General features: G+C 39.6%; 1 protein-coding gene across 1 annotated transcript; it reads left to right on the top strand.

Moving 5' to 3' along the window:
• Positions 1 to 395: 395 nt before the first annotated feature.
• Positions 396 to 16,836, top strand: EMC7 (ER membrane protein complex subunit 7). The gene is made up of 5 exons (XM_055435470.2): positions 396 to 686; positions 4,749 to 4,868; positions 12,185 to 12,323; positions 13,713 to 13,793; positions 16,362 to 16,836. The coding sequence occupies exons 1-5, from the start codon at positions 454 to 456 to the stop codon at positions 16,512 to 16,514; spliced, it is 726 nt and encodes a 241-aa protein (XP_055291445.1). The 5' UTR covers positions 396 to 453; the 3' UTR covers positions 16,515 to 16,836.
• Positions 16,837 to 27,054: the final 10,218 nt, after the last annotated feature.

Here is a 27,054-nt window from a genome sequence, read left to right on the forward strand (position 1 = left end):
CGATCCCTGGGTTGGGAAGATCCCCTGAAAGAGGGCATGGCAACCCACTCCCATTCTTCCCTGGAGAATTCCATGGACAGAGGAGCTTGGCGGGCTACAGCCCATAGGGTCGCAAAGAGTCGGACACGACCGAAGCGACTTAACAGGCAACACACACCTATGATCCTTGTCCCTCTCAGTGGAGACCACAGCAACTCACACTTCACTTTGGCTTTGTGGGCAGCCGCCTTAAGTGGCGCACCTCACAGCGCCCTCCATTCTCTAGCGCGCGGAAGCCGCGGCAACACTCGCATCTCGCCAGTGGATTGGCCGACAGTCCTGCGCAGGGTTTGAGCCCACAGTGGGCGCCCGAACCCGCGCGCAGAGATGACGACATCAGCGCGCGGCTGCGGCGGCAGCGAGAGACGGGGAGGGTTTCCGGGGCTACCGGCCTGACCGCCGAGAGCTGCTGTCATGGCGGCCACTCTGTGGGCCTTCCTTTCCGTCCTCCTGCTGCTACTATCAAGCGATGCCCGGAGCTCGGAGGTGTCTGGGTCTACCACCGAGGGGTCAGGAGGGAGTGGGGTCGGCATTGGAGATCGCTTCAAAATTGAGGGGCGTGCGGTTGTTCCTGGAGTGAAACCCCAGGACTGGATCTCGGCGGCCCGAGTGCTGGTAGACGGAGAAGAGCACGTCGGCTTTCTGAAGTGAGCATCCTGAGGGCAGCGCGAAAGCAATTGGGATGGAAGCTGGAAGGGAATTCCCCCTGGGGGCGCTAAGTGTCAAAACCTGACGACGTCGCTGTCCGAGGGTGAAAGGGCGAGCGCCGCCAGCGGTCTGTGCCGGGGGTACCTTGTCAGGCAGGCTGACGTTTTCCCCTTCCCGATCGTGTAGCGCAGAAATGAGGATAGCAGGTGCTCGTCCCAGGGCCGAGAGCAGTGGAGTCAGTTCTCTTCAACTCCCTTTTAGCCCTGGATGGGGACACACTTCTGGGCCCTGGGGACAGGTGGACCCTTTATTTGTCTTTTGATGAATTCTTTCCTTTGCAGCTCATCTGCTTTCCCTGGAATTTGGCCTCTTTTCGCACTTCATTTCAGTCTTTCGGTAGCTTCATGTCGTGTAGAATGATGCTAAGCAAGTGGGAATTGTCAAAGCCCACAGGGCTTCTAGTGATGACACAGACTGGAGGCTAATGTTGCTACTTCTAAAATTAATGGGCCCTGAAGTCCCTAATCAAAGCACCTTTTTTGCCTGGAAGTGGGATTGTTGTTCTTTTTTACACTTGAAGTTATCGAGGGATTTGCAACATCACTGTTGTCATTTATGTAAGACTCTACAGTGTTTATGCTCTTCTGTCCTGTCTGGCAATGAGCAGAAATAGGATTTGAGCCTATATTTAAAAGACGTTGAATTTATTAGCACTGTAGCCTGCTTTTCAGATGTCTAGGCATAAATGTGGAGAAGGCAATGGCAAGCCACTCCAGTACTCTTGTCTAGAAAATCCCATGGATGGAAGAGCCTGGTAGGCTGCAGTCCGTGGGGTCGCTGAGGGTCGGACACGACTAAGCGACTTCACTTTCACTTTTCACTTTCCACTTTCACACATTGGAGAAGGAAATGGCAACCCACTCCAGTGTTCTTGCCTGGGGAATCCCAGGGACAGGGGAGCCTGGTGGGCTTCCGTCTATGGGGTCACACAGAGTCGGACACGACTGAAGTGACTTAGCAGCAGCAGCAGCAGGCATAAATGTAATATGATGTTTTAAATCTTTCAATTGCTGCTTGGAAAGTGAAAGTTTTAACTGAAAGTATTTGGTAAAGGAAGTGTTCCTCTGGTGGGTTTGTATACTAACAAGTGGTATCTGGAAACAAGACAATTTAATTCTAAAACTGTTCTGTAAATATTCAGAGTCTCCGGGTGCCTTTGAATGAGGATTTCAAACTCAGTTTAATTAATAATGAAGAGAAGCTTGCAATCATTTTTAAAGTGCTGTTTATCATTAAAACTCTGGCATTAGGCCATTCTTGAAGTTTTACCCTAATAAATGATCTTTTAATAATAAAACTCATTAAACTTTAGAAAATTAGCCATGATTAACCATTTGATCTCTCTTCTGCCATATACAGTTTTTAAAATAAGCATTATTTTTATTGAAAATAATTTGTGATTTGTTTATTGAAGAAAATATAAACAGAATAGAGATAGCAAGCCTTAACATTTTATTGTATCTTTTTGGAATTTTATGACATTTTAAATAATACTAATATGCAATATACAGTGCTTTGTAACTTGATTTTTTTCATTTAATATTTTGTGAGCAGCTTCTGGTGCCATTTCGTGTTCTTTCATTTATATGTAGAAAGGTTGAGAATTAATATGAGGGGCTTATTGTGACAACCATTTTGGAAGAGGGATAGGTAATTTGTCCTGTACCTGTTATACATAACTAGCATGCAGTTTTGACTGTGTTTATGCTTGTTGGAGGTGACTTGAGACTTTACCAAATGAAGATTAGGGGAGTTTCAGCTGAAGACTACCCATGCCACTTCTTGCTCTCATCACTGTGTATGTGAACTTAATTTATCTTGTCCTCTGTTTTGGGGGTATTTAGATAGTTTTCAGTTTTTTGAAATTATGTGCTATGCTTTATGTAAGATTACATACTATAAATTTTTTGAACTGTTTATTATGGAAAACTTCAGACATATGCTAAAATAAACAATATCAGGAACACATCACAGTTTACTGTTTGATTTCATATCTTCTATCTGCCCTTCTTTACTTTCTTTCTGGAATATTTTAATGTGATCTTAAACATAATATAATTTCACTTGTAAAAGCACTGTTATGTATCTCTGAAAGATAAGGGCTTAAAAAACCCCACAGTACCGTTATTGATTTCACAAAATAAATAATAATGTCTTTTAGTACCCAGTCCATTTTTATGTTTCCCCACTTACTTCAGAAATACTTTTAATGTGCTTGTTCTTCCTCCAAATCAGAGTCCAGCAGGTCTGTGTATTGCAGAGTACATTTTAAAAACCAAGTTTTAAGTTTTTACCCTAGGATGAAAAATATATTTGCTTTTTGTTTATGCCATTCAGTTCAGTTCAGTTCAGTCGCTCAGTCGTGTCTTACTCTTTGCGACCCCATGAATCACAGCACGCCAGGCCTCCCTGTCCATCACCAACTCCCGGCATTAGTTCTGCTATTATTTGTGTTGCACAGGAATTAATTGAATTCTCTTATTTTCTGGACCTAGAAAAAAGTTTTGAAATTCATTCAGTTAGGGTCCCATCAAGAAACAGAATAATTCAAGGAAAGTTTAATGAAAGGATTAACCAGGGTATCCATGGTGTTAGGAAACAATCAGATTAAGCAGTACTCCAAAGTTTACAACTTCAAGGCTATTGTCACCTCTAAGCCTGAATGGAGGCTAGGAAATAAAGGTTATTGGAATCTAGAAAAGAGGAAAGAACGACCTAAAGAGGAGCTGGGTGCCTCGCCAAAGCCAGTTAGGGGGCCTAGCATGGAAAGAGCTGGGAGGAAAGTATACTAGGCTCGTTTTCTTCCTTTCCTGCTGTTGGGAGAGAAGGGTGGAGAATGATCTGAGGGAAAATAGAAGACATACAGCCCAAAAATAAGTTAACTTGATATTTATATTTCAACTCTGTTTCAATTTAGTGTGTACTTTGAAATATTAGGGAATTTTTTCCTCTTACTTTTTAGTAAACATGGTGGATGTGACAGAATCATTCCTTTAACTGTGAAAGAGCCTTAATAATGTTTAAGGAACATTATTTTAACATTATTATGAGACGCAATTCTTTGATAAAGTCAGTCATTTTAGAATCTTTGTTCTCCTGAATCATAAACTTTTTTCCCCATCAGAATGGCAGTTTCTCATTAGCAAAACAAATTAATTTTGGTCTGTGAACCTGAAATGACTAGTTCTGGATGGGGTAGTTTTCTTAGTCTAGAAGGTTTAGAAGAAATCAGTAAAGCAAAAGTGGATATGGTTTTAACTCCCATAAACATTTTAAACTTATACATAGCCAAAAAGAAGTAACCGAAATAGATAGGAACTATTTGTAGCAAGTGGAACAAGCAGTATTTAGTTACCTTTTTTAAAAAAAAAAACAAAATACAAATTAAAACTAGGGGAAAAAAGCCATTTTTAATTAAGAAATTGTTGGAGGGGTTTGGCAAAATTGGAACCCAAATATTGTAGGAATAACGTATTCATGGGCTTCCCTGGTGGCTCAGAGGTTAAAGCGTCTGCCTCCAATGCAGGAGACCCGGGTTCTATCCCTGGGTCGGGAAGATCCCCTGGAGAAGGAAATGGTAACCCACTCCAGTATTCTTGCCTGGAGAATCCTATGGACGGAGAAGCCTGGTAGGCTACAGTCCACGGGGTCGCAAAGAGTCGGACACGACTGAGCGACGGAACGGAACGTATTCATTCCCTTGAATGAAGACATGACTTTTAGAGTTGGACCTGTACGCCTGTCACCTCTCATCTGTATCCTGCAGAAGGACTAGAAGTGCTTTCTGTGTCAGGATTCTCTGTGGAATGGTCTGGGGCATTTTCATTACCCATGCAGGGTAATTATGGAGGCTGAAATGTGGAACAACTCTTGCCAGTTTGGGTTTGTTTTGTTTTGCTAAAGACTGTGTCATTTTGGTTTGGGAGTTAACTGATGATTTAAAACAAAGCAATAAACTGTTGATCATAAGTGACTAAATAATGATAATTTCATTTTTCCAGGACGGATGGGAGTTTTGTGGTTCATGATATACCTTCTGGATCTTATGTAGTGGAAGTTATTTCTCCAGCTTACAGGTTTGATCCTGTCCGAGTGGATATCACTTCAAAAGGCAAAATGAGGTAAGGACAGCTGATTTAATTTTTACCAGAGGCTAGGCTCCTGAATACCTCATTATATATTCCTTTCGGAGTTTATAGTTAAGGTTGAAAGGTTTCTTGTTTAAACTGCAGGTATTCCTTAAACCATTTAAAGCATCCTTATATTCTTCTAATTTGAACATTGATAATATTGTACAGTTGAACTTTATCCTGCTCTGACTTAATATTTATTTTAAAACTCCTGATATGACTATATAGAGAAGAGGTAAGATTACTTACTATAGGAGCAAAAGCACCGTGAAAGTTTTAATTGAAATGCGATTATTAAAGTTGGAAATAATTTAACTTTTCTAAGTTGAAAATATTTATCATTTGTTTTTTATTGGGATATTTTGATAATTTCATGGAGTTTATTTCAAAATGAGGATGATAATGACAAAAAGTACAGTATTAGAGGCTGGAAGACAGGAAAAAGTTTTTTAGAATTTCTAAATAGATGAACACATGCTTTGAAGTTGAGTGAAAATTTTGGACTAATTCAGGCTCTAATTCTGAAATACCATAGGCCGCTTTCAAGTTAGAATCAGTTGTGAAGATGTCCACGGTGTTCAGATTTAGCCTTCTGCTGTTACAAGCCCAGTTGATTTATTTGTTATAAGTCTCGTGCCAATAGTGCTCTCTTTGGTGTAATCTGACCAGGAGGTATAGGAAGCAGTTTTCTTTTTTGCTTGTTTGCTTTACTGAGCTGTAATTGACAAGTGAAAGAGGAGAGTGAAAAGGTTGGCTTGAAGCTCAACATTCAGAAAACAAAGATCATGGCATCTGGTCCCATCACTTCAAGGGAAATAGATGGGGAAACAGTGGAAACAGTGTTAGACTTTATTTTTCTGGGCTCCAAAATCACTGCAGATGCTGATTGCAGCCATGAAATTAAAAGACGCTTGCTCCTTGGAAGGAAAGTTATGACCAACCTTGATAGTATATTAAAAAGCAGAGACATTACTTTGCCAACAAAGGTCCGTCTAGTCAAGGCTATGGTTTTTCCCGTGGTCATGTATGGATGTGAGAGTTGGACTGTGAAGAAAGCTGATCGCCGAAGAATTGATGCTTTTGAACTGTGGTGCTGGAGAAGACTCTTGAGAGTCCCTTGGACTGCAAGGAGATCCATCCAGTCCATTCTAAAGGAGATCAATCCTGGGTGTTCATTGGAAGGACTGATGCTAAAGCTGAAACTGCAATCCTTTGGCCACCTCATGCGATGAGTTGACTCACTTGAAAAGACTCTGATGCTGGGAAAGGCTGGGGGCGGGAGGAGAAGGAGACGACAGAGAATGAGATGGCTGGATGGCATCACCTACTCTGCGGACATGAGTTCGAGTGAACTCCGGGAGTTGGTGATGGACAGGGAGGCCTGGCGTGCTGTGATTCATGGGGTCGCGGAGAGTCAGACACGACTGAGAGACTGAACTGAACTGAACTGAACTAAATTGACAAGTACCACACAATTTAAAATGGTAATATCTCTTCTTTGTTTGAGCTATCACAAAATTACGTCATGCTGCTGTAATAAATCTTTCCAGGTAGCTCAGTGGTAAAGAATCTACCTGCCAATGCAGGAGATTCAGGAGTCTCAGGTTCAATCTTGGGGTTGGGAAGATCCCCTGGAGAGGAAATGGCGACCCCCCCACTCCAGTGTTCGTACCCTGGAAAATCCCATGGACAGAGGAGCCGAATGGGTTACAGTCCACAGGGTTGCAAAGAGTTGGACACAACTGAGCAACTAAGCGTGCATGCAGTAATAAAAAAGAGGTCATGCAAAGGCAAAAATAATTTGGAGGTTAGAGGAACTGCTATTTTATTACTGACCTTTTCTTCACATGCCTAGCATATTTAGGTTGATTTGTGGAGACCTCAGATTGAGTTGATATAAGAGAGATGTTTGATTTGTACCATAATATTTATATTTGAGTTAGCGTTTACTCCTAAAATGCTTTCCTTCTTCCTTTACTTTGTTTTTGATTATTGAACATTTTTAAAGTATAATATGTAAATATGCTGTAATTAAAATAGTCATGTGTTGAGCTTTATATCATATATCCGTTATATCATTGATGACAGCTCCTGATAATGGACAGGTAGAGTTTTCTTTTTCCTCTTTTAGCATGTGTAGTGCGCACAGTTATTCTGTGTAATTTAAATTCTTGGTATTATTATGAAACCAATACTGTGATTCTGTGAAAAATACATTCTTTAGAAACAAATTACTTTCTCCTATATTTTTGAAGTTAAATTGTTGTCTTAGAATATTCTACTTTGTCCAGATTCTAATATTACTTGCTATTGGCTACTCAGAGCAAGGGTAAAACTTGAGTTAAAGTAGTATCCTGCAATTATGTTTATAAATATTTTTAGTGTAATAAATGGATATTTCAAAGTAATTGAACCTCATTAGCTATTGACTTCCTCATGTTTTTATAGAAGCATAAAATTTAAAAAATATATATTTATATGTGAAACTCTAGTATGTTAATATCTAAACTGTAAAGAACGTGTCATGACTTTTTATATATTTTAGAATTGCAAGTGTGGACATGGAGGGGGTTTTGTAGATTTACCACTTTATGCACTTTATATAAGTTTGAGAGTCTTTAAAAAATACTGAAAATATTGGAAGTTCCCTGGGGTTCAGTAGCTGGGACTCAGCACTTTCGTTGCAGTGAACCTGGGTTCAATACCTCGTTGGAAAATTAAGATACTACAAGCTGAGTGGCCAGGCCAAAGAAACAAAAAACTGAATACTGGAGGGAATGAGAGTTGTTTATTATGGGGTGTTTGTTGATTAAAAACTGTAATTTATTTTTATTTATTCTTTATTTATTCTTTTTACTTTGAATAAAGCTGTTGTTCAGTTGCTAAGTCACGTCTATTTGCAATCCCATGGACTGTGGCATGCCATATTTCCCTGTCCTTCACTATCTCCTGGAGTTTGCTCAAATTGATGTCCATTGAGTCAGTAATGCCATCCAACCTTCTCATCCTCTGTCGCTTCCTTCTCCTCTTGCCTTCAGTTTTTCTGAGCATCAGGGTCTTTTCTAATGAGTCAGCTTTTCATATCATATGGCCAAAGTATTGGAGCTTCAGCTTCAGCACCAGTCCTTCCAGTGAATATTCAGGGTTGATTTCCTTTGGGATGGACTGATTTGATCTCCTTGCTGTCCAAGGAGTCTTCTCCAGCAGCACAGATCGAAAGCATCAATTCTTAGGAACTCAGCCTTCCTTATGGTCCAGTTCTCACATCCATTTATGACTACTGGAAAAACCATAGCTTTGACTATATAAACCTTTGTTGGCAAAGTGATGTCTCTGCTTTTTAATACGCTGTGTAGATTTGTCATAGCTTTTTTTCTGAAGCGCAAGCATCTTTTCATTTTGTGGCTATAGTCACCATCCTCAGTGATTTTGGAGCCCAAGAAAATAAAATCTGCCACTGTTTCCATTTTTGCTCCATCTGTTTGCCATTAACTGATGGGACCAGATGCCATTATCTTAGTTTTTTGAATGTTGAGTTTTAAGCCAGCTTTTTCACTCTCCTCTTTCACCTCACCAAGAGGCTCCATTAGAGTGGTATCATCTGCATATCTGAGGTTGTTGATATTTCTCCCGACAATCTTGATTCCTGCTTGTGCTTCATCTAGCCCAGCATTTTACATGATATACTCTGCATATAAGTTCAGTAAGTAGGGTGACAATATGCAGCCTTGACGTGTTCTTTTCCCAATTTTGAACCAGTCCATTGTTCCACGTCCAGTTCTAACTGTTGCTTCTTGACCTGCATACAGTTTTCTCAGGAGGCAGGTAAGGTGATGTGGTATTCCCATCTGTTTGAGAAGTTTCCACAGTTTGTTGTGATCCACTCAGGCTTTTGTGTAGTCAGTGATGCAGAAGTATATGTTTTTCTGGAACTTTCTTGCTTTTTCTATGATCGAACAGATGTTGGCAGTTTGATCTCTGGTTCCTCTGCCTTTTCTAAATCGAGGTTGTACATCGGAAGTTCTCGGTTCAGGTGCTGTTGAAGCCTAGCTTGGAGGTTTTGAGCCTTACTAGCGTGTGAAATGAATGCAGTTGTGCGGTAGTTTGAACATTCTTTGGCATTGCCTTTCTTCAGGATTGGAGTGAAAACTGACCTTTTCCAGTCCTGTGGCCACCACTGAGTTTTCCAAATTTGCTGGCATATTGAGTGCAGCACTTTCACAGCATCATCTTTTAGGATTTGAAATAGCTCAACTGGAATTCTATCACCTCCACTAGCTTTGTTTGTAGCGATGCTTCCTAAGACCCACTTGATTCTGCACTCCAGGATGTCTGGCTCTAGATGCGTGACCACACTGTCATGGTTATCTGGGTCATGTAAGACCTTTTTTGTATAGTTCTGTGTATTCTTGCCGCCTCTTCTTAATATCTTCTGCTTCTTTTAGGTCCTTGCCGTTTCTTTGCTTTATTGTGCCCATCTTTTCATGAAATATTCCCTTAGGTATCTCCAGTTTTCTTGAAGGGTCTTTCCTATTGTATTGTTTTTCTGTATTTCCTTGCATTGTTCTCTTAAGGAGACTTTCTTATCTCTCCTTGCTATTCTCTGAAACTCTGCATTCAGTTGGATGTATCTTTTCCCCTTTTGAATAAAGTAGTCTAAGCAGTTAGAAATATTTCCCTAAAATACAAAGTTTTATTCACTTTTTCACCTTGAATAAAGAGTACTACTACCTGCTTTAACTTTTAAGGACTGGTTGCAGCAATGGGATTCATATTTGCAGATTTATTCCTGATGATTGGATACTTGAAGCATAGCTTTAAAAAAAGGCCCTTATCATTTTAATAATTGGGGGGTTGGTGACAGAGTAGAAAACAAAGAAGGACTTATATAAGATACTAATATTCTTGACCAATGTTTTGTAAGTATGCATGATAAATCAGTTTCAAATAAATGTGACTTCCATTTCTGACATTTTGGCCGAATGAAAAATTTTAGAAATGCTGGATAAAACATGATAAAAATTTCCTTTTAAATGTATAACTCCCCCCAAAGTAAGGGAACTCTCCAGAGAATAAACTGCTTTCCCAGCTTGGGGATTTGTTATTCTCTCACCGAAAGACTTAGATTTTATTAGCAGTGTGTAGATGGAAGGCAAGTTTTAGGCATGCTGGGAATCAGAGTCAGACTAGAGACTTGATTCCCTCCTCGACCCTTGGCCTGAAATCCAAGAGATCAGATTCCCAACCTGGCCCTGGCTTTTGGAGGGAAAAATCTAATCTGAAAATTGATAGTCATACCCTCATTGAAATTTGGGGTATGCACTTATTACTTCCTGCATGATCCAAAAAATTCCAGTCTGAAAAATTAATAAGATGATCCCTGGTCATAATCCTGGACTCTGGCAGAGACGAGTGCATAACCTCTCGGGAGGCAGATACTCTCTGTCCACACCCACACATAAGTAAAGTCTACTTAACTTATAAAAAATACCCGAGAAAACAATGTCCATGGAATTAGCAGATGAATCAGACCTCTGATAACTCTAATTTTATTGTTTATTTACTTTTTGCTGTGCTGTGTCTTTGTTGTGTAGGCTTTTCTCTAGTTGCAGCAAACGGGCTGCTCTCTAGCTGTGGTGTGAGGGCTTCTCACTGCAATGGATTCTCCTGTTGTGGAGAACCAGCCCTAGGGCTCAAGGGCTTCGTTAATTGCGCCTCCTGGGCTCTAGAGCACAAGTTCAGTAGTTGTGGCACTTGGGCTTAGTTGCTATATGGCATGTGAGATCTTCCCAAGTCAGGGATGGTACTCATGTCTCCTGTATTGGCAGGTGGAATCTTCACACTGAGCCACCAGGGAAGCCCTGAGAACTCCAGATAGTATAACTATTGGATATAGACTATATAAAATGGTTTAAAGTATATTTAAAATGCTTTAAACAAAAATACTTATTGCCATAATACCAAAATAGACCATCAGTTCAGTTCAGTTCAGTCGCTCAGTCGTGTCCGACTCTCCGCGACCCCATGAATCACAGCACGCCAGACCTCCCTGTCCATCACCAACTCCCGGAGAACACTCAAACTCATGTCCACAGAGTCGGTGATGCCATCCAGCCATCTCATTCTCCGTCGTCCCCTTCTCCTCCCGCCCCCAACCTTTCCCAGCATCAGAGTCTTTTCCAGTAGATAATACCAAATAGACCATATTAAAAAAAATGAACTTTTACAATCAGTGTATGCTTTGGAATGTAAAACTCAATGGATATGCTGAGCAACTGAACAGAAGTTTGAGAAGTTGGAGGAAAGATCAGAAAAATTAGCCAGAAATCAATACAGATGAAGGAAAGGACTCTGGATGTGAGAGTTTAACAAGATGTGGAGTAAAGAATGAAAAAGGGGCCACCCTGCTGGCTCGGTGGTAAAGAATCCGCCTGCCAGTGCAGGAGACATGGGTTTGATCCCTCATCCAAGAAAATCCCACATGCCATGGAACGACTCAGCTTCTGCGCCACAATTATTGAACCTGTGCTCTAGAGCCCAGCAGCCGCAGTTAATGAAGCCCTTCATCTCCGGTGCTCCGCAACAAGAGAAGCCACTATAATGAGAAGCCTTCTCAGCAATGAAGACCCAGCACAGGTTCCCCTGCCCCCTGGCCCCCGCCATAAAAGAATAAAATGGTCTAACACTTGTCTAATAGAAGCTCCAAAAGGAAACGATAAGAGGAAATGGGGGAAGCAATTTTTAAAAAGTATACTGAAATATGTGGACATGGGTGATTAAAATTCATAGCATGTCTGGTAAAAATGTAATGTTACCACCTGTGGCACTGTTGCAGGACTTTCTTGAACCATAAGGTTTTCTTGCAAGATACCCTTTGCAATTAGGTATACCCCATAATGCATATCTCAATCAAAAAATTCCAAAATTTTTATATATTTATAGGAAAATAAGTTTATTATTAAATAGAATCAAAGAGCTTTAGAGCTGGAAGAATTCCAGGAAAACTTTTGGTATAACCAGAAAAGTTAAGAACTTAAGACTTGCAAGCCTAGGTAATAACAGATCTATAACTAGAAACTAGGTCTCTTGATTCCAAATCTAGTTTCTTCTCTATATTTTGCTAAGTAATAAGACACATAGATGAAGCTACTTTGATCAGATTTTCAAGATCAAAAATTTAAATCCCAAAGCATTCTGGAAAAAGCTAAAGGTAATTATAAGGCATTGCTAATACATTATAAGCAGTTCTTTTAACTAGTAATGCTTATAATAGGATTACTGATGCTTTTTTCATGTTGCTTTATCAGAGCGAGATACGTGAATTACATCAAAACATCAGAAGTGGTCAGACTGCCCTATCCTCTCCAAATGAAATCTTCAGGCCCACCTTCTTACTTTATTAAAAGGGAGTCTTGGGGCTGGACAGACTTTCTGATGAACCCAATGGTATGTATCAGGCTACAATAAAGTATCTTTATTAATCTCTAATTTGCTTACAGGCAATTGAAAAATCCTAACCCTGTGATAAGAAAGCTGGGGTCAAATTGTTGGATGAAAGGATTATTGTGACTAGTTTTTGAATTTCAAGAAACTAATAGCTTTGGGACTTCATAATGAAAAAAATAGTATCAAGAATGGCATGGTAGATTTGACATAGAAATGTACAGCAGAAATTAGATAAATAGTTATGTTTAAAATTCACATAGAATGAGTATGTGGTAAGTCTCCGTGGGGTTGCAAAGAGTCAGACCTGACTGAGCAACTAAGCACACACACAGTCATATGATAAGTCATACATGTAATAAGTCATGTGATAAGTCACATGTGTGGTAAGTCACACCTGGAGTTAGCTCTCCTTCATACTACCTGCATATTAGGCTATTAATGGCCATTAGGCCATCACTTAATAAATTGCCCTCTTGATGGGACACGTATTTTTTTTTCTCTCTCTTTCTTTTGAATGTGGAATGAACAGAAAAGTTATTCTGTGGTAATCTAAGTACTTGGTATTTTCATGAAATGATATTACGGTATCCACCAATATAAAATTCTAATAGCATGATTCTTCAGAAAAAAGTTCACTTCTTTTTTCTTTGCTGTTTTTTGAAACTTGAATTATTACCTTAGAATTATCTAAGTGTTAATCATATTTCTTGATGATAGCTATTTAAATCACAAGTAGGGATGTTTCAGGCTGTACATCCTTTGAGAGGAATAAATTAATACCTGGAATCTGCAGTTAGGCCTGAAGGAGCAGGAGGGTAGAGTGGATAGACGAAATCAGTAGTGAGACTCCAAAGCTAATGAGAAATATCTTCCGTGTTCTCATTTCTGAAATTTCCATGGGAATGTATGCAATGCGAGAAGATCATAGGTCATTTTTTAAAACTTGTCTGCTATAGTAGTTGCCTAGTAGTATATTGTACATTAGAAGGGGGATATTTTGTTTTCTCCAAAAACCGCAGGTCGTCTGGAAAAAGCTCAGCTGGTCATCACGATCACCAATCTCAGTGGCAGACTGCAGATCGAAGAAAGTGAACAAATAGTTCTGTTTGCATACTGTTTGTGTTAAATAAAACTCTGAACTCTGCAAAATAATAGGCAGCACAGATATGAAACGAGGTGTCTGTGTAAAGTCCACACAAACTTATAGATAAAGCTCTTGTGTTACAACAGTGCACCCTGCTGTCAGCAGGGCTCATTCAATAGAATTGAAGTGGTGATTGCTAGTTTTATTCTATTTACAATATTTTATCCCATCATTGGTTGTTAAGTTCAGATTTTGTTCTACAGTTAAGTGGGAAAAACATTTTCTGAATTTTTTTTCTTTCACAGGTTATGATGATGGTTCTTCCATTATTGATATTTGTGCTTCTGCCCAAAGTGGTCAACACAAGTGATCCTGACATGAGGCGGGTAAGATGATTGAACCATGTTCTGATGCCTGGTCATCCATTGTGGCTGAATGGCTTGCATTTGTCCAGCTTTACCTAATTCCCAAGCCAAATTCATCTACAGGTTGTATTGGTACAGTATTATATGTTTCTGGTATTTAACTGTTTCCATTGGACCAGATAAATTCAGTTGGATCTGTCTGATAAAAGCCTGGATCTCTTCATATAGTTAAGACATTCTATTTAATACTTGCCTCTTTGTGCCTCACTTGTTAAATAGTTGAAATGCATAATGATTCTGGTATACCTAATCTAAGAATTTCACTAAATGGTAGCTTCTTATAATCTACCTTTATTTTATAAAGTTCTTCAGAGTATATATACCTTTAATTTATATGTTCAGACACACAAAAGAAATTTGGATAAACCACAGGAGAAAAATAGAATAGAGGTTTTCAAACTCTACCACAAGATCATACTGTTTGGTGAGGGGAATAGGAGTTGCCAAGTAAGATGCTTCAAATTTAGTGCCACCATCTCGTCTCTTTTAAATAGTGGCTTCTGTATAAAATCTTCAGAATTGAAAAAAAAAAATTATCTATTCTTCACCCCAAACCATCAACATACATCTCCTGAATTCCAAGTTTTTCTGTTGTGTTTAATATACTGATGTATTTATACCTATTGATTACTGAATAAATATTTATTGTCAATTTTTAGGTTTTGGATACAGGGGACACAAAGATGGGTTATATGTCACCTGTGTTGTCAACAAGCTCAGTTAAATATAGGAAATTGAACGGATTTATAAAGCACTCTTCTTTCCATCAGAGGATTGTGTGTGTGTTTTAAATGGAAAAATAAGCTATCCATAAATAAAAATGTCTGCTGAGGTACTGGGTGATTAAGTTCTGTAAAGGCATATATCCCATGCTGGAATGGCAAAAAAAAAGTCATGAAAGAAGAGTGCTTTATGATGTTTCAAAATGTTTTATTGCTAAGTTTTTGGCTTCTTTGCCTCAGTGTTGGTCAGAAAGCATACCTCCTGTATCCTTGTATCTGTTAAGGCTCTGTGGTTTCAATAGAAGGAAGCATTAGAAGTCATACTGGGTTAAAAATTCATTTCTTGCAAAATGCTTTTTACAAAGTATACAGTATAAAAAGTTGTTCATTCAAGAGCTTCAGAATTGAACAGATTCAAAAATAGAGTGGATATATTTTTCAGAGGTTCAAGACCTGTTACCATATACATTTAATTCTTGATTACTAGGGGATGTTACTGGAGAAGGCAATGGCAACCAACTCCAGTACTCTTGCCTGGAAAATCCCATGGATGGAGGAGCCTGGAAGGCTGCAGTCCATGGGGTCGCTGAGGGTCAGACACGACTGAGCGACTTTACTTTCACTTTTCACTTTCATGCATTGGAGAAGGAAATGGCAACCCACTCCAGTATTCTTGCCTGGAGAATCCCAGGGATGGGGGAGCATGGTGGGCTGCCGTCTATGGGGTCACACAGAGTCAGACACGACTGAAGTGACTTAGCAGCAGCAGCAGGGGATGTTAATATATCTGATTTATATTTATAGTGTTTCTTTTCCTGGCCTTATTTAAAGCATTTTCTCCTTGAAAACTCATATATAAATTCTACCTTTGGGGAGAAAGCCCTAGCTAATAATTGAATTAAAAACTCAATTTTAAATGATAGATAATAGGGTATTTCCTATTTTTTTTTCATGTCCGAACCAATACAATTATGAGTTCACTTTTGTAATGTCACATGAAATTCAAATGAAGCAGACATTAATATTGTCAAAAGTAGGACAGTACTTTAGAGATTGTTGGCCCAGTAAGGGGTAGGACAGAAACCTCAGAATAAAAGTACTGTTTCCTTAGGTCCTGCCAGTGATGGTAACATTTTAACATTTGTGTTGCTTGCGTTAGATGCTGTAACTGAGGTCACTCAAGTCATACAGTGTTCATAGATTTACTAAGGCCCTTAGGAATCAAGTCTTGGAAATACTATAGTTATCTTCAAACTTTTCTGATAGCTTGATATATAGTTAAAGATTGATATTCTAGTTAAATGCATCTAGAAGAAGCATGAGTTTAAAAATACTTGTTAAAGGAGGGGGAACTTATGTAAACCCGGGGCAAATTCATGTCAATGTATGGCAAAACCAACCAATATAATATTGTAAAATAATTTGCCTCCAATAAAAAATTAATTAATTAAACCCCCCCCAAAAAAAATAAATAAAAATACTTGTTAAAGTATTTTAATCAGAAAACAAAATAAGGTGACAGGAATGTAATCACATTATGTCTGTTATCAGAGAAAATTCCCTTTACAAAAAATAAATGGAATCAAACCCAAGGCAACACTTTGAGCATTTACTGAGGATCAGAATGCTGAGTGATATAAGGGAAGCATGAAACATGGTTTTGAAATGCTGTTGGGTGTGACATTGCATCATTGCTCAGAACCAGTACCTTTGACCTTTCTCTCCTCCTTCCTTAATGGAAATGTTAGTTGCTAGATGACTTGAAGAATCTGTGCCTTTCATATCAATGTGCTTTGTCTTCCCACAGGAGATGGAGCAGTCAATGAATATGCTGAATTCCAACCATGAATTGCCTGATGTTTCTGAGTTCATGACAAGACTCTTCTCTTCAAAATCATCTGGCAAATCTAGCAGTGGCAGCAGTAAAACAGGCAAAAGTGGGGCTGGCAAAAGGAGGTAGTCAGGCAGGCCAAAGATGGCATTTGCACAAACACAGTAACACTGGGTGACATCCATGTCTTGAGGGAAAACCATGTGAAGCAACTACTGTAAACTTGAGTCATCCTTAAAGTTGATCTCTTATAACTGTTATGTGTGATAACTCTTTAGCACATGTTTTGTATTTGGTACACAAGGAAACCCAGCTTTCATCCTTTGTCTGTATGAGGTCAATATTGATGTCACTGAATTAATTACAGTGTCCTATAGAAAATGACATTAATAAATTATATGAAGTACGATACATTATGTATATTAAAATAAGTCTTAATCCAGAGATAAAATTATCTTGTCATTTTTTTTCACTTTAATGTTTCCTTTATTCCTTACAGTTTTCTTCTGTCTTTCATTATCTGAGGCTTGAACTTAACCTTTCCTGTTTAAAAAGAATGCTTGCTGTTTTTAGAACAGCATGCACCATGGGTTTCTGTGTAACTGGACCGTTTGAAATTCTTAGTCCTGCCCTGTAGTTTTAACATTCCCTGATGTTTGAAGTAGAACCACATGTTCCTGGTGTAGTTTTAATTTTTATTATTACAGCTGGTTTCAGAGTGTGGATGTATGAATTGGAGTGGATGTTGCTGCTGCTACTGCTGCTAAGTCACTTCAGTCGTGTCCGACTCTGTGTGACCCCATAGACGGCAGCCCATCAGGCTCCCCCGTCCCTGGGATTCTCCAGGCAAGAACACTGGAGTGGGTTGCCATTTCCTTCTCCAATGCATGAAAGTGGAAAGTGAAAGTGAAGTCGCTTAGTCATGTCTGGCTCGTAGCGACCCCCTGGACTGCAGCCTACAGGCTCCTCCATCCATGGGATTTTCCATATTTTTACTGGAGTGGCTTGCCATTGCCTTCTCCGAGAGTGGATGTTATCAGTCTTTAAATTCTGGTTACCATCTGTGGTTTCATTTTACAGTTATTGAACATCAGCTCTATACTGTGATTCAAGGTAAGGTACAGAGATGGATAATACCCAGTGCCTGTCTTCAATAGAGCTTATTATGTATGGAGTGAAACACAAATAATAACAAAGAGTGAGTGGCCAGGGGAAAGAAGCGCAGGAGTAGGAGAGCCTTACAGAGTCTGAGGATGGAAAATCAGCCTCACAGCTCCATGCTGTCCTGTTGGTAGTACAGCAGAGGTCCTTACAAATCCTGTCATTATTGATTCTCAGAGGTACAGGAATATAAATTACTACTTTGCAGTGAGGAGTCTCTCAAAACCTTTTTATTTCGATAAGTTATGGCAACTTTTCTTTTGGATTGTTTAAAGAACTCTGAAGCCACAGTATTGCTTCTAGTAGGGCTCCTATCTTCTCCTATGTTAAAGAACCCCCCTGTTGCTTTCTTAGGATTATTAAGTTTTAAAAAAAAAAGAACTGGTTCTAAACTCTAATTTTCCTTCTTATAATAGGTACCATTGTTCATTTAAAAAAATTTTTTAAATTTATTCATTTATTTATTTTGGCTGTGCTGGGTCTTTGTTGGCCATTGTTCATTTTGAAATGAGGTATTTGAGTTTTCTTTTGAAGAAATAAGTTAAAAACAATTTAAAAAAAAAAAAAAAGGAATCTCCTGGCTGTCCAGGGATTAGACCTCTCTACTTCCAGTGCAGGGGGCACAGGTTCTATCCCTGGTTTAAATACTGATCTAAATCCTGCATGCCATGTGACTTGGCCAAAAAAAAAAAAGAAGTTCTGATTCAGGACATTTTAAAACCTGTATCTCTGATTATATTACATACACTAAAGTTACCACACTAGTTAAGCTATGAATGAATAAGGTGAATAAACTGATTAATGGTAGAACTAGGTCTTTTAAAATAATTATTTATTGAAATAGCTAAAATATCAGAGCATGAGTTGAATTAAAGTTGCAGTTCAAAGGAGCCATAATATAGTAAGAGTCATAGATGTTTGGGCAGAAATTACGTTCAAAAGTTTGAAAATTTGTATTGTCAGAATTTGCACATAGAATATGTGATAAGCTAGAAATTAGAAAGCACGTCCATGCTAATTAAAAAAGTATATGTGATTATTTTATATAGATTTTAACACAATCTGAACATATTATAAATATATCTATATTCCCCTTATCATATTCAGTTCAGTTCAGTTCAGTCACTCAGTTGTGTCGGACTCGTTGCGACCCCATGAATCACAGCACGCCAGGCCTCCCTGTCCATCACAAACTCCCGGAGTTCATGAAAACTCATGTCCATCGAGTCGGTGATGCCATCCAGCCATCTCATTCTCTGTCGTCCCCTTCTCCTCCCGCCCCCAGTCTTTCCCAGTATCAGCGTCTTTTCCAGTGAGTCAACTCGTCGCATGAGGTGGCCAAAGTATTGCAGTTTCAGCTTTAGCATCAGTCCTTCCAATGAACACCCAGGATTGATCTCCTTTAGAATGGACTGGTTGGATCTCCTTGCAGTCCAAGGGACTCTCAAGAGTCTTCTCCAGCACCACAGTTCAAAAGCATCAATTCTTCGATGATCAGCTTTCTTCGCAGTCCAACTTTCACATCCATACATGACCACGGGAAAAACCATAGCCTTGACTAGATGGACCTTGGTTGGCAAAGTAATGTCTCTGCTTTTTAATATACTATCAAGGTTGGTCATAAATTTCCTTCCAAGGAGTAAGCGTCTTTTAATTTCATGGCTGCAATCAGCATCTGCAGTGATTTTGGAGCCCAAAAAAATAAAGTCTGACACTGTTTCCCCATGTATTTCCCATGAAGTGATGGGACCAGATGCCATGATCTTCGTTTTTTGAATGTTGAGCTTCAAGCCAACCTTTTCACTCTCCTCTTTCACTTTCATCAAGAGGCTTTTGAGTTCCTCTTCACTTTCTGCCATAAGGGTGGTGTCATCTGAGGTTATTGATATTTCTCCCAGCAATCTTGATTCCAGCTTGTGCTTCTTCCAGCCCAGCATTCCTCATGATGTACTCTGCACATAAGTTAAATAAGCAGGGTACCAATGTACAACCTTGACATACTCCTTTTCCTATTTGGAACCAGTCTGTTGTTTCATGTACAGTTCTGACTGTTACTTCCTGACCTGCATACAGGTTCCTCAAGAGGCGGGTCAGATGGTCTGGTATTCCCATCACTTTAAGAATTTTCCACGGTTTATTGTGATCCACACAGTCAAAGGTTTTGGCATAGTCAATGAAGCAGAAATAGATGTTTTTCTGGAACTCTCTTGCTTTTTGCATGATCCAGCGGATGTTGACAATTTGATCTCTGGTGCCTCTGCCTTTTCTAAAACCTGCTTGAACATCTGGGAGTTCACGGTTCACATATTGCTGAAGCCTGGCTTGGAGAATTTTGAGCATGACTTTACTAGCGTGTGAGATGAGTGCAATTGTGCAGTAGTTTGAGCATTCTTTGGCATTCCCTTTCTTTGGGACTGGAATGAAGACTGACCTCTTCCAGTCCTGTGGCCACTGTTGAGTTTTCCAAATTTGCTGGCATATTGAGTGCAGCACTTTCACAGCATCATCTTTCAAGATTTGAAATAGCTCAACTGGAATTCCGTCACCTCCACTATCTTTGTTCGTAGTGATGCTTTCTAAGGCCCACTTGACTTCACATTCCAAGATGTCTGACTCTAGGTCAGTGATCCTGTTATCGTGATTATCTTGGTCGTGAAGATCTTTTTTGTACGGTTTTTCTGTGTATTCTTGCCACCTCTTCTTAATATCTTCTGTTTCTGTTAGGTCCATACCATTTCTGTCCTTTATCGCGCCCATCTTTGCATGAAATGTTCCCTTGGAATCTCTAATTTTCTTGAAGAGATCTCTTGTTTTTCCTATTCTGTTGTTTTCCTCTATTTATTTGCATTGATCACTGAGGAAGGCTTTCTTATCTCTCCTTGCTATTCTTTGGAACTCTGCATTCAGATGCTTATATTCTTCCTTTTCTCCTTTGCTTTTCGCTTCTCTTATTTTCACAGCTATCTGTAAGGCCTCCTCACACAACCATTTCACTCTTCTGCATTTCTTTTCCATGGGGATGGTCTTGGTCCCTGTCTCCTGTACAATGTCACGAACCTCCGTCCAGAGCTCATCAGGCACTCTATCTATCAGACCTGGTCCCTTAAATCTATTTCTCACTTCCACTGTATAATCATAAGGGATTTGATTTAGGTCATATCTGAATGGTCTAGTGGTTTTCCCTACTTTCTTCAATTTAAGTCTGAATTTGGCAATAAGGAGTTCATGATCTGAGCCACAGTCAGCTCCTGGTCTTGTTTTTGCTAACTGTATACAGCTTCTCCATCTTTGGCTGCAAAGAATATAATCAATCTGATTTCAGTGTTGACCATCTGGTGATGTCCATGTGTAGAGTCTTCTCTTGTGTTGTTGGAAGAGGGTGTTTGCTATGACCAGTGCATTCTCTTGGCAAAACTCTATAGAATCGTATTTTATTGGTTATATATGAAAATTTTTATCTTTGCACAGACCCTTCATCAAATCCTTAGTGTGCTTACGGTGCAGAAATGATGGGATAGTAGACAATATGGAGTTGAGTGCAAAGAGCCCCTGTTGAGTTGCTCACTTGCTTTGTGACTTTGGGCAGGTCAGATTCCCACTTTGAACCATCTCTTGTCCTGTTCATTGTTGTGTTTCCAACATTGAGTATGCAGACACATAATAAATGTTTATTGAATGAATAAATGGGCCTCAAGTTTCCTCATCTATAAAACTGAGAGATTTGGATTAGACCTGTAAATTCCTTTTCAGACCCAAAACTCCAATATAATTTAACCCAGTTCTTATCCTTAAGAACTGTATGATTTGTGCCACTTTTTGTCTTTTTACTTCCTTGAGTTCTTTTTGCTATTCCCCACATGGCGACACAGTATGTTTCTCTTTTTTAAAAGTATTTCTTAAATTCAGTTTACATTTATCTCCTTTTAAATATAACTTTGTGGTTAAAAGTTTTTCACCTCTGCTAAATTAAACCTGAATAGCAGCTTTGTGCAAAACAGATCTTAGTTGCCCATTCTTGTCAGGAAGTTCTGAGTACCTGGTATGTATCAACAGCTCCCCGATTTTCAGTTTTTTAGGAGTCAAACGGAGAAGGCAATGGCAAGCCACTCCAGTACTCTTGCCTGGAAAATCCCATGGATGGAGGAGCCTGGTGGGCTGCAGTCCGTGGGGTCGCTAAGGGTCAGACATGACTGAGCGACTTCACTTTCAGTTTTCACTTTCACACATTGGAGAAGGAAATGGCAACCCACTCCAGCGTTCTTGCCTGGAGAATCCCAGGGATGGGGAAGCCTGGTGGGCTTCCGTCTATGGGGTCACACAGAGTCGGACACGACTGAAGTGACTTCGCAGCAGCAGCAGGAGTCAAAACCTCAGGACTCATCTCGACTCTGGTTCACATTTTGAAAAAATTAGGTATTTTACCTAACATGCCCAAACTAGTAAAGTATGTAATCATTTTGTTCTTATATTTCCTCTGACAGGAGAGAAGAAGCAACGATTCAGTATACTTAAGGGTTTCAAGGTCCCGAAAAGGTCAATAATGATAAAGGAGACCTTTTTCATTTAAGTAGTTACTCAAACTTTCAGAAAGTTTGGGGGTTTTTTTGTTTGCTTTTTTTTGTGTGTGTGAAACTAAAAAAAAAATCTGTTGAAAATATTTTTATTAAATATCTTAAAGAAAAGACTAAAACAACTATTTTCATTTTTAAAAATTACGTTCCAGGTCACATAGTAACATTTTTGCATGGTTATGATCAACTGTTTAAAAATTGGGCAAAAAGTCAACTTTTAAGATGGCTTATATATGCATTTTGTATTTTAACCCAATAAAATTCTGTTAAGCATTAACTTCAGAGAACACAATAGAAGCTGGTGACCCAGTCTTTTAGTGCTATTCAAAGAGCATGTTGAGTCAGGACCTAGTTGTGCTCTCCTTTTAGCATTTTAGGTGTGATTATTGTTATCCAAGTCAATTATTGTTTTAATTTGTAAGGTTTATGAGAATATTTAATTGGTATAAGTACTTATAATTATTTAGAGAACTTGAGGAGGGTAGATTTTGGGAAATTCATATGTTGCCTATAAATTATGAACATTGTTTTAATAGTCCTGAAAAAGAAAGATGAAATACTAAAATAGCTATTTTAGGGAAGAATTCCCCCTCCCCCAAGTAGCACCCAGTATTAACTTGTCTCCTTTCCCACAGTAACAACTTTATCATGGGAGCATAGAGAACTGAAACCTTTCACAATGCCTTCAGTCAGGTAGGATTGGGCTAGCCTGGGCAAACCTGGGAAGATGAAGGAGTAAATTAATAATGTTAGGTGGTAAACAAGAGGAATGGGCAGAGCCAAAAAACTAGCTGTGCACAGCACTTACAACAGAAAACTTTGACAAGCATCTACTTGCACTAAAATTTAACTAGTAATAATTGAAGATTCACATCTATATCTCCTTAGGTAATGCTGAAATAAATATTTTCCATGTATGTATATATATCTATATGTATGTGTATATATATATAAAGTAATTCCACTCAATGAGCTCCTACTATATATATTTGGATATTTTAAAACATTTGAAATAACTAGTAAAATTATAAAATATTTAAAATTAAATGATGAAAATTTGGCATGAAGATTAAGAAATGGATTCATTCTAAAAGTGTTATGAGGTGCTTCATAAGGGACCATGAGAAGATGTATGAGGAAAACTTCCTTGCAATCACTGTTATGAAATTGTATGCATCATACATAGGAAAGAGAAAAATTTCATTTGCACTTGTCTCTCTATAGGCCTGGATGGACCTGTCTTCTCACCCACAGCTGGTTGGACTGAGGGTGGGACTTGAGCCAGTCAGTTGGGTGGTACTGGATCAGAGAAGGTGATCCTGAGCTACAGGTAAGCAGAATCAATGGTCTAAGGACTCTGGCTCACAAAGAGCATGACAGATGCCCAACTGGGAGAAAGACCATGGTAACTCCAGAGATTGGGGGAGTAAATAGCTGCTGGACAGCGTTTCAAGTCTATGGAGATTCTGTTGCTCTTTTAGGGATTCACTGAAAGCCCCTTGAATCCCTTCCCCGACTATCTGCACCCTAACCCCTTACTTATCATTTATCTGATTTGAAGAGTACTGTGTCCAGTGTTAGCCTCTATAGTAAGATACATAGAGCAGGTCTAGAGAAAAGCTGCCAGGAATTAATATTCATACTTTTCTATACAAATGATTCTACTGACTCCTGACTATATTAACTAGGTATACTTTAAGAAGGATTAAAGTGGCTATAATTTTTTAGTTTGGTAAAGAGTGCTAAGGGGATTTTTCAAATGCTTAATAATCTTTCTAAAGCAAATTCTGATGAACTGTGTACCCCTCGGTAAAGTCTGAAAAACAAAATGGACTTAAATACAGCAAAAAGGAATTAGTTTCTTGTGAAGAAGAGTTTCTTGGCATGGTAAACAAAATGGTGAAGTGCCAGTGACCAGGAGATTTACTTTTTTTGGCAGTCTTAAAAAATTGGGCAAAAGTCACCTTTTAGGAGGGTTTATATACACCTACTGGTCTCTTGGGCTTCCCTGGTAGCTCAGCTATTAAAGAATCTCCCTGTAATACGAAAGACCCTGGTTCAATTCCTGGGGAATTGATCCCCTGGAGAAGGGATAGATTACCCACTCCAATATTCTTGGGTTTCCCTGGTGGCTCAGACGGTAAAGAATCCACCTGCAATGTGGGAGACCTGGGTTCGATCCCAGGGTTGGGAAGATCCCTTGGAGAAGGGCATGGCAACCCACTCCTCTATTCTTACCTGGATAATTCCCATGTACAGAAGAGCATGGTGGGCTTCAGTCCATGGGGTTGCAACGAGTCAGACACAACTCGGCACAGCACAGCACAGCACTGGTCTCTTAAACTTCTTCCTATCCCCCAAAGTAAATTATTTTATTCTCAGAATGTGAGGAATGGTAGAATTGATACTTTATGGAGAAATCAACAAAATTGGACAGTGGGAAAGGGCAGAGGAAAATCTAAACTCTGACAATAGGAGCTTTCTTTCCTTTAATGTACATCTGTTGACTTGTCATCCAGCTTATGCCTGTAATTGGTTGTCCCCTGGGAAAGAGTGCAATCCAAAGAACTGTCGTCCCAGCAGCTCTGTTTGTACTGTGTGGCTCTGCTTTTGTGGGCCTGCCATCCAGGTTAGGCCAAAGGCTATCTCTTAGGAATTTGAAATGAAAACTGAGGGATTAAAGAAGTAGTGTGCAACATATAAATTTGCATGATGTTTATAGCTCTTTATCACACACACTACAGAAAACAGGTTCCAAGCTGAAGTGGAAGATGAATTCTGAGAACTGTGTCTTTGTTCAGATCCTTTCCTGGTGCCGCTGTGTTCTTTCTCTTACATTCCATGGAGCTCTGCCATGTCGTCTGAAAGTGAAAGTTGCTCAGTTGTGTCCGACTTTTGCGACCCTATGTATTGTAGCCTGCCAGACTCCTCTGTCCGTGGAATTCTCCAGGCCAGAATACTGGAGTGGGTAGCCTATCCCTTTCTCCAGCAGATCTTCCCAACCCAGGGATAGAACCAGGGTCTCCTGTCTAGTATAGTGTTTATGTGTTTTACTTAAGCTAGTTTCGGTTCAGTTCAGTTCAGTTCAGTCGCTCAGTCGTGTCCGACTCTCCGCGACCCCATGAATCACAGCACGCCAGGCCTCCCTGTCCATCACCAACTCCCGGAGAACACTCAAACTCATGTCCACAGAGTCGGTGATGCCATCCAGCCATCTCATTCTCCGTCGTCCTCTTCTCCTCCCGCCCCCAACCTTTCCCAGCATCAGAGTCTTTTCCAGTGAGTCAACTCGTCGCATGAGGTGGCCAAAGTATTGCAGTTTCAGCTTTAGCATCAGTCCCTCCAATGAACATCCAGGATTGATCTCCTTTAGAATGGACTGGTTGGATCTCCTTGCAGTATAAGGGACTCTCAAGAGTCTTCTCCAACACCACAGTTCAAAAGCATCGATTCTTCGGCGATCAGCTTTCTTCACAGTCCAACTCTCACATCCATACATGACCACGGGAAAAACCATTGCCTTGACTAGACGGACCTTGGTTGGCAAAGTAATGTCTCTGCTTTTTAATATACTATCAAGGTTGGTCATAACTTTCCTTCCAAGGAGCAAGCGTCTTTTAATTTCATGGCTGCAGTCAGCATCTGCAGTGATTTTGGAGCCCAAAAAAACAAAGTCTGACACTGTTTCCACTGTTTTTCCATCTATTTCCCATGTGTCCTAACTTATGTACTTTTCCAGAGCTGACTAAAATTATCTCTGATCTACTGAAAGCTGCCTTCTTTTCCCTCAGTCAGTGAAAAATTGGGCTGTGTTGCCTTCATATCATCTTGAATGAATGGGTCACAAGGAACTTTCTGAGTTAAGGGAGAATGGATGAACACATGTCCTTGCTTCATCACTTACTAATTATATGATCTTAGAAAAGAAACCTTTCCAAGCCTCAGTTTCATCAAATGCAAAATGGACTACAGATTTCGTCTGTAAAATGAAGGAAATATCTACTTCATAAGTTAAAACTGTTTAGAACACTTTACGTGTATTATCCCACTTAATATTGATACTAACCCTATTCATATGTGTTCAGTGAAAGCCTGTAATTATTAATATTCTTAATGGCAATCCACTCCAGTACTCTTGCCTGGAAAATTCCACGGACGGAGGAGCCTGGTGGGCTATTGTTCATGGGGTCGCAAAGAGTCGGACACAACTGAGCATCTTCACTTTCACTTTAATTTTCAGATGAGGAAACAAAGGTTAAAATTTTCCCACACTCACCAGCTGGTAACCTGGAGCAAATCCTGTTAACCGTTTCCTGTGGTGCTTCTCTTACAAGCTAAACTGAAAAGACTGAAGATTCGCATGCACACCATCAATACACAGCCTTACATCTATTCACTTGCACGCCCTCTGCCTCCCTCTGTTGGCATGGTCTGGGCACTTGCTTCTCTCCTTCCAAACACTCAGAGAAGAGGGTGGTGTAGTCAAGAGAAACTGACTTCCAGGAGAAAGCAGTTCTAGTCCTAATTTCTGGTGCCTAGAGCTTCCGACACTAAAGATCTTTCTTCAGACACTGTAAACCTAAAGGTAAATGTGATGGCGTCAGCCCCTAATTAAAAATCCCTTGTACACTCTCCATAGACTTCAAGATAAACCCTCTGACCATGGTCCATACAGACTCATTTCTTGTCACTTTCTTCCTGCATGAATCTTGAATTTTCATTTCCCCACTTTAAGTTCTACATGTGTGCTCACCTCTGGGTTTTTTTATTTTTTCCTCTCAACTCTACCTCACCCCTACCCCTTTCTCTTGTCTACTTCTTACATTTTCTTTAGGACTTAGTGTGGAAATCACCCTTGACAGAAGTCTTCCAGATGCCCGTAGGGCTTGGATAAGAGCCTTTTTTGTTGTTGTTCCTTTTCATGCCTGTGCTTACAC

This window comes from Moschus berezovskii, chromosome 9, assembly GCF_049115385.1.
Source record: "Moschus berezovskii isolate FMDL1 chromosome 9, NW_MosBer_1.0, whole genome shotgun sequence".
NCBI lineage: Eukaryota > Metazoa > Chordata > Mammalia > Artiodactyla > Moschidae > Moschus > Moschus berezovskii.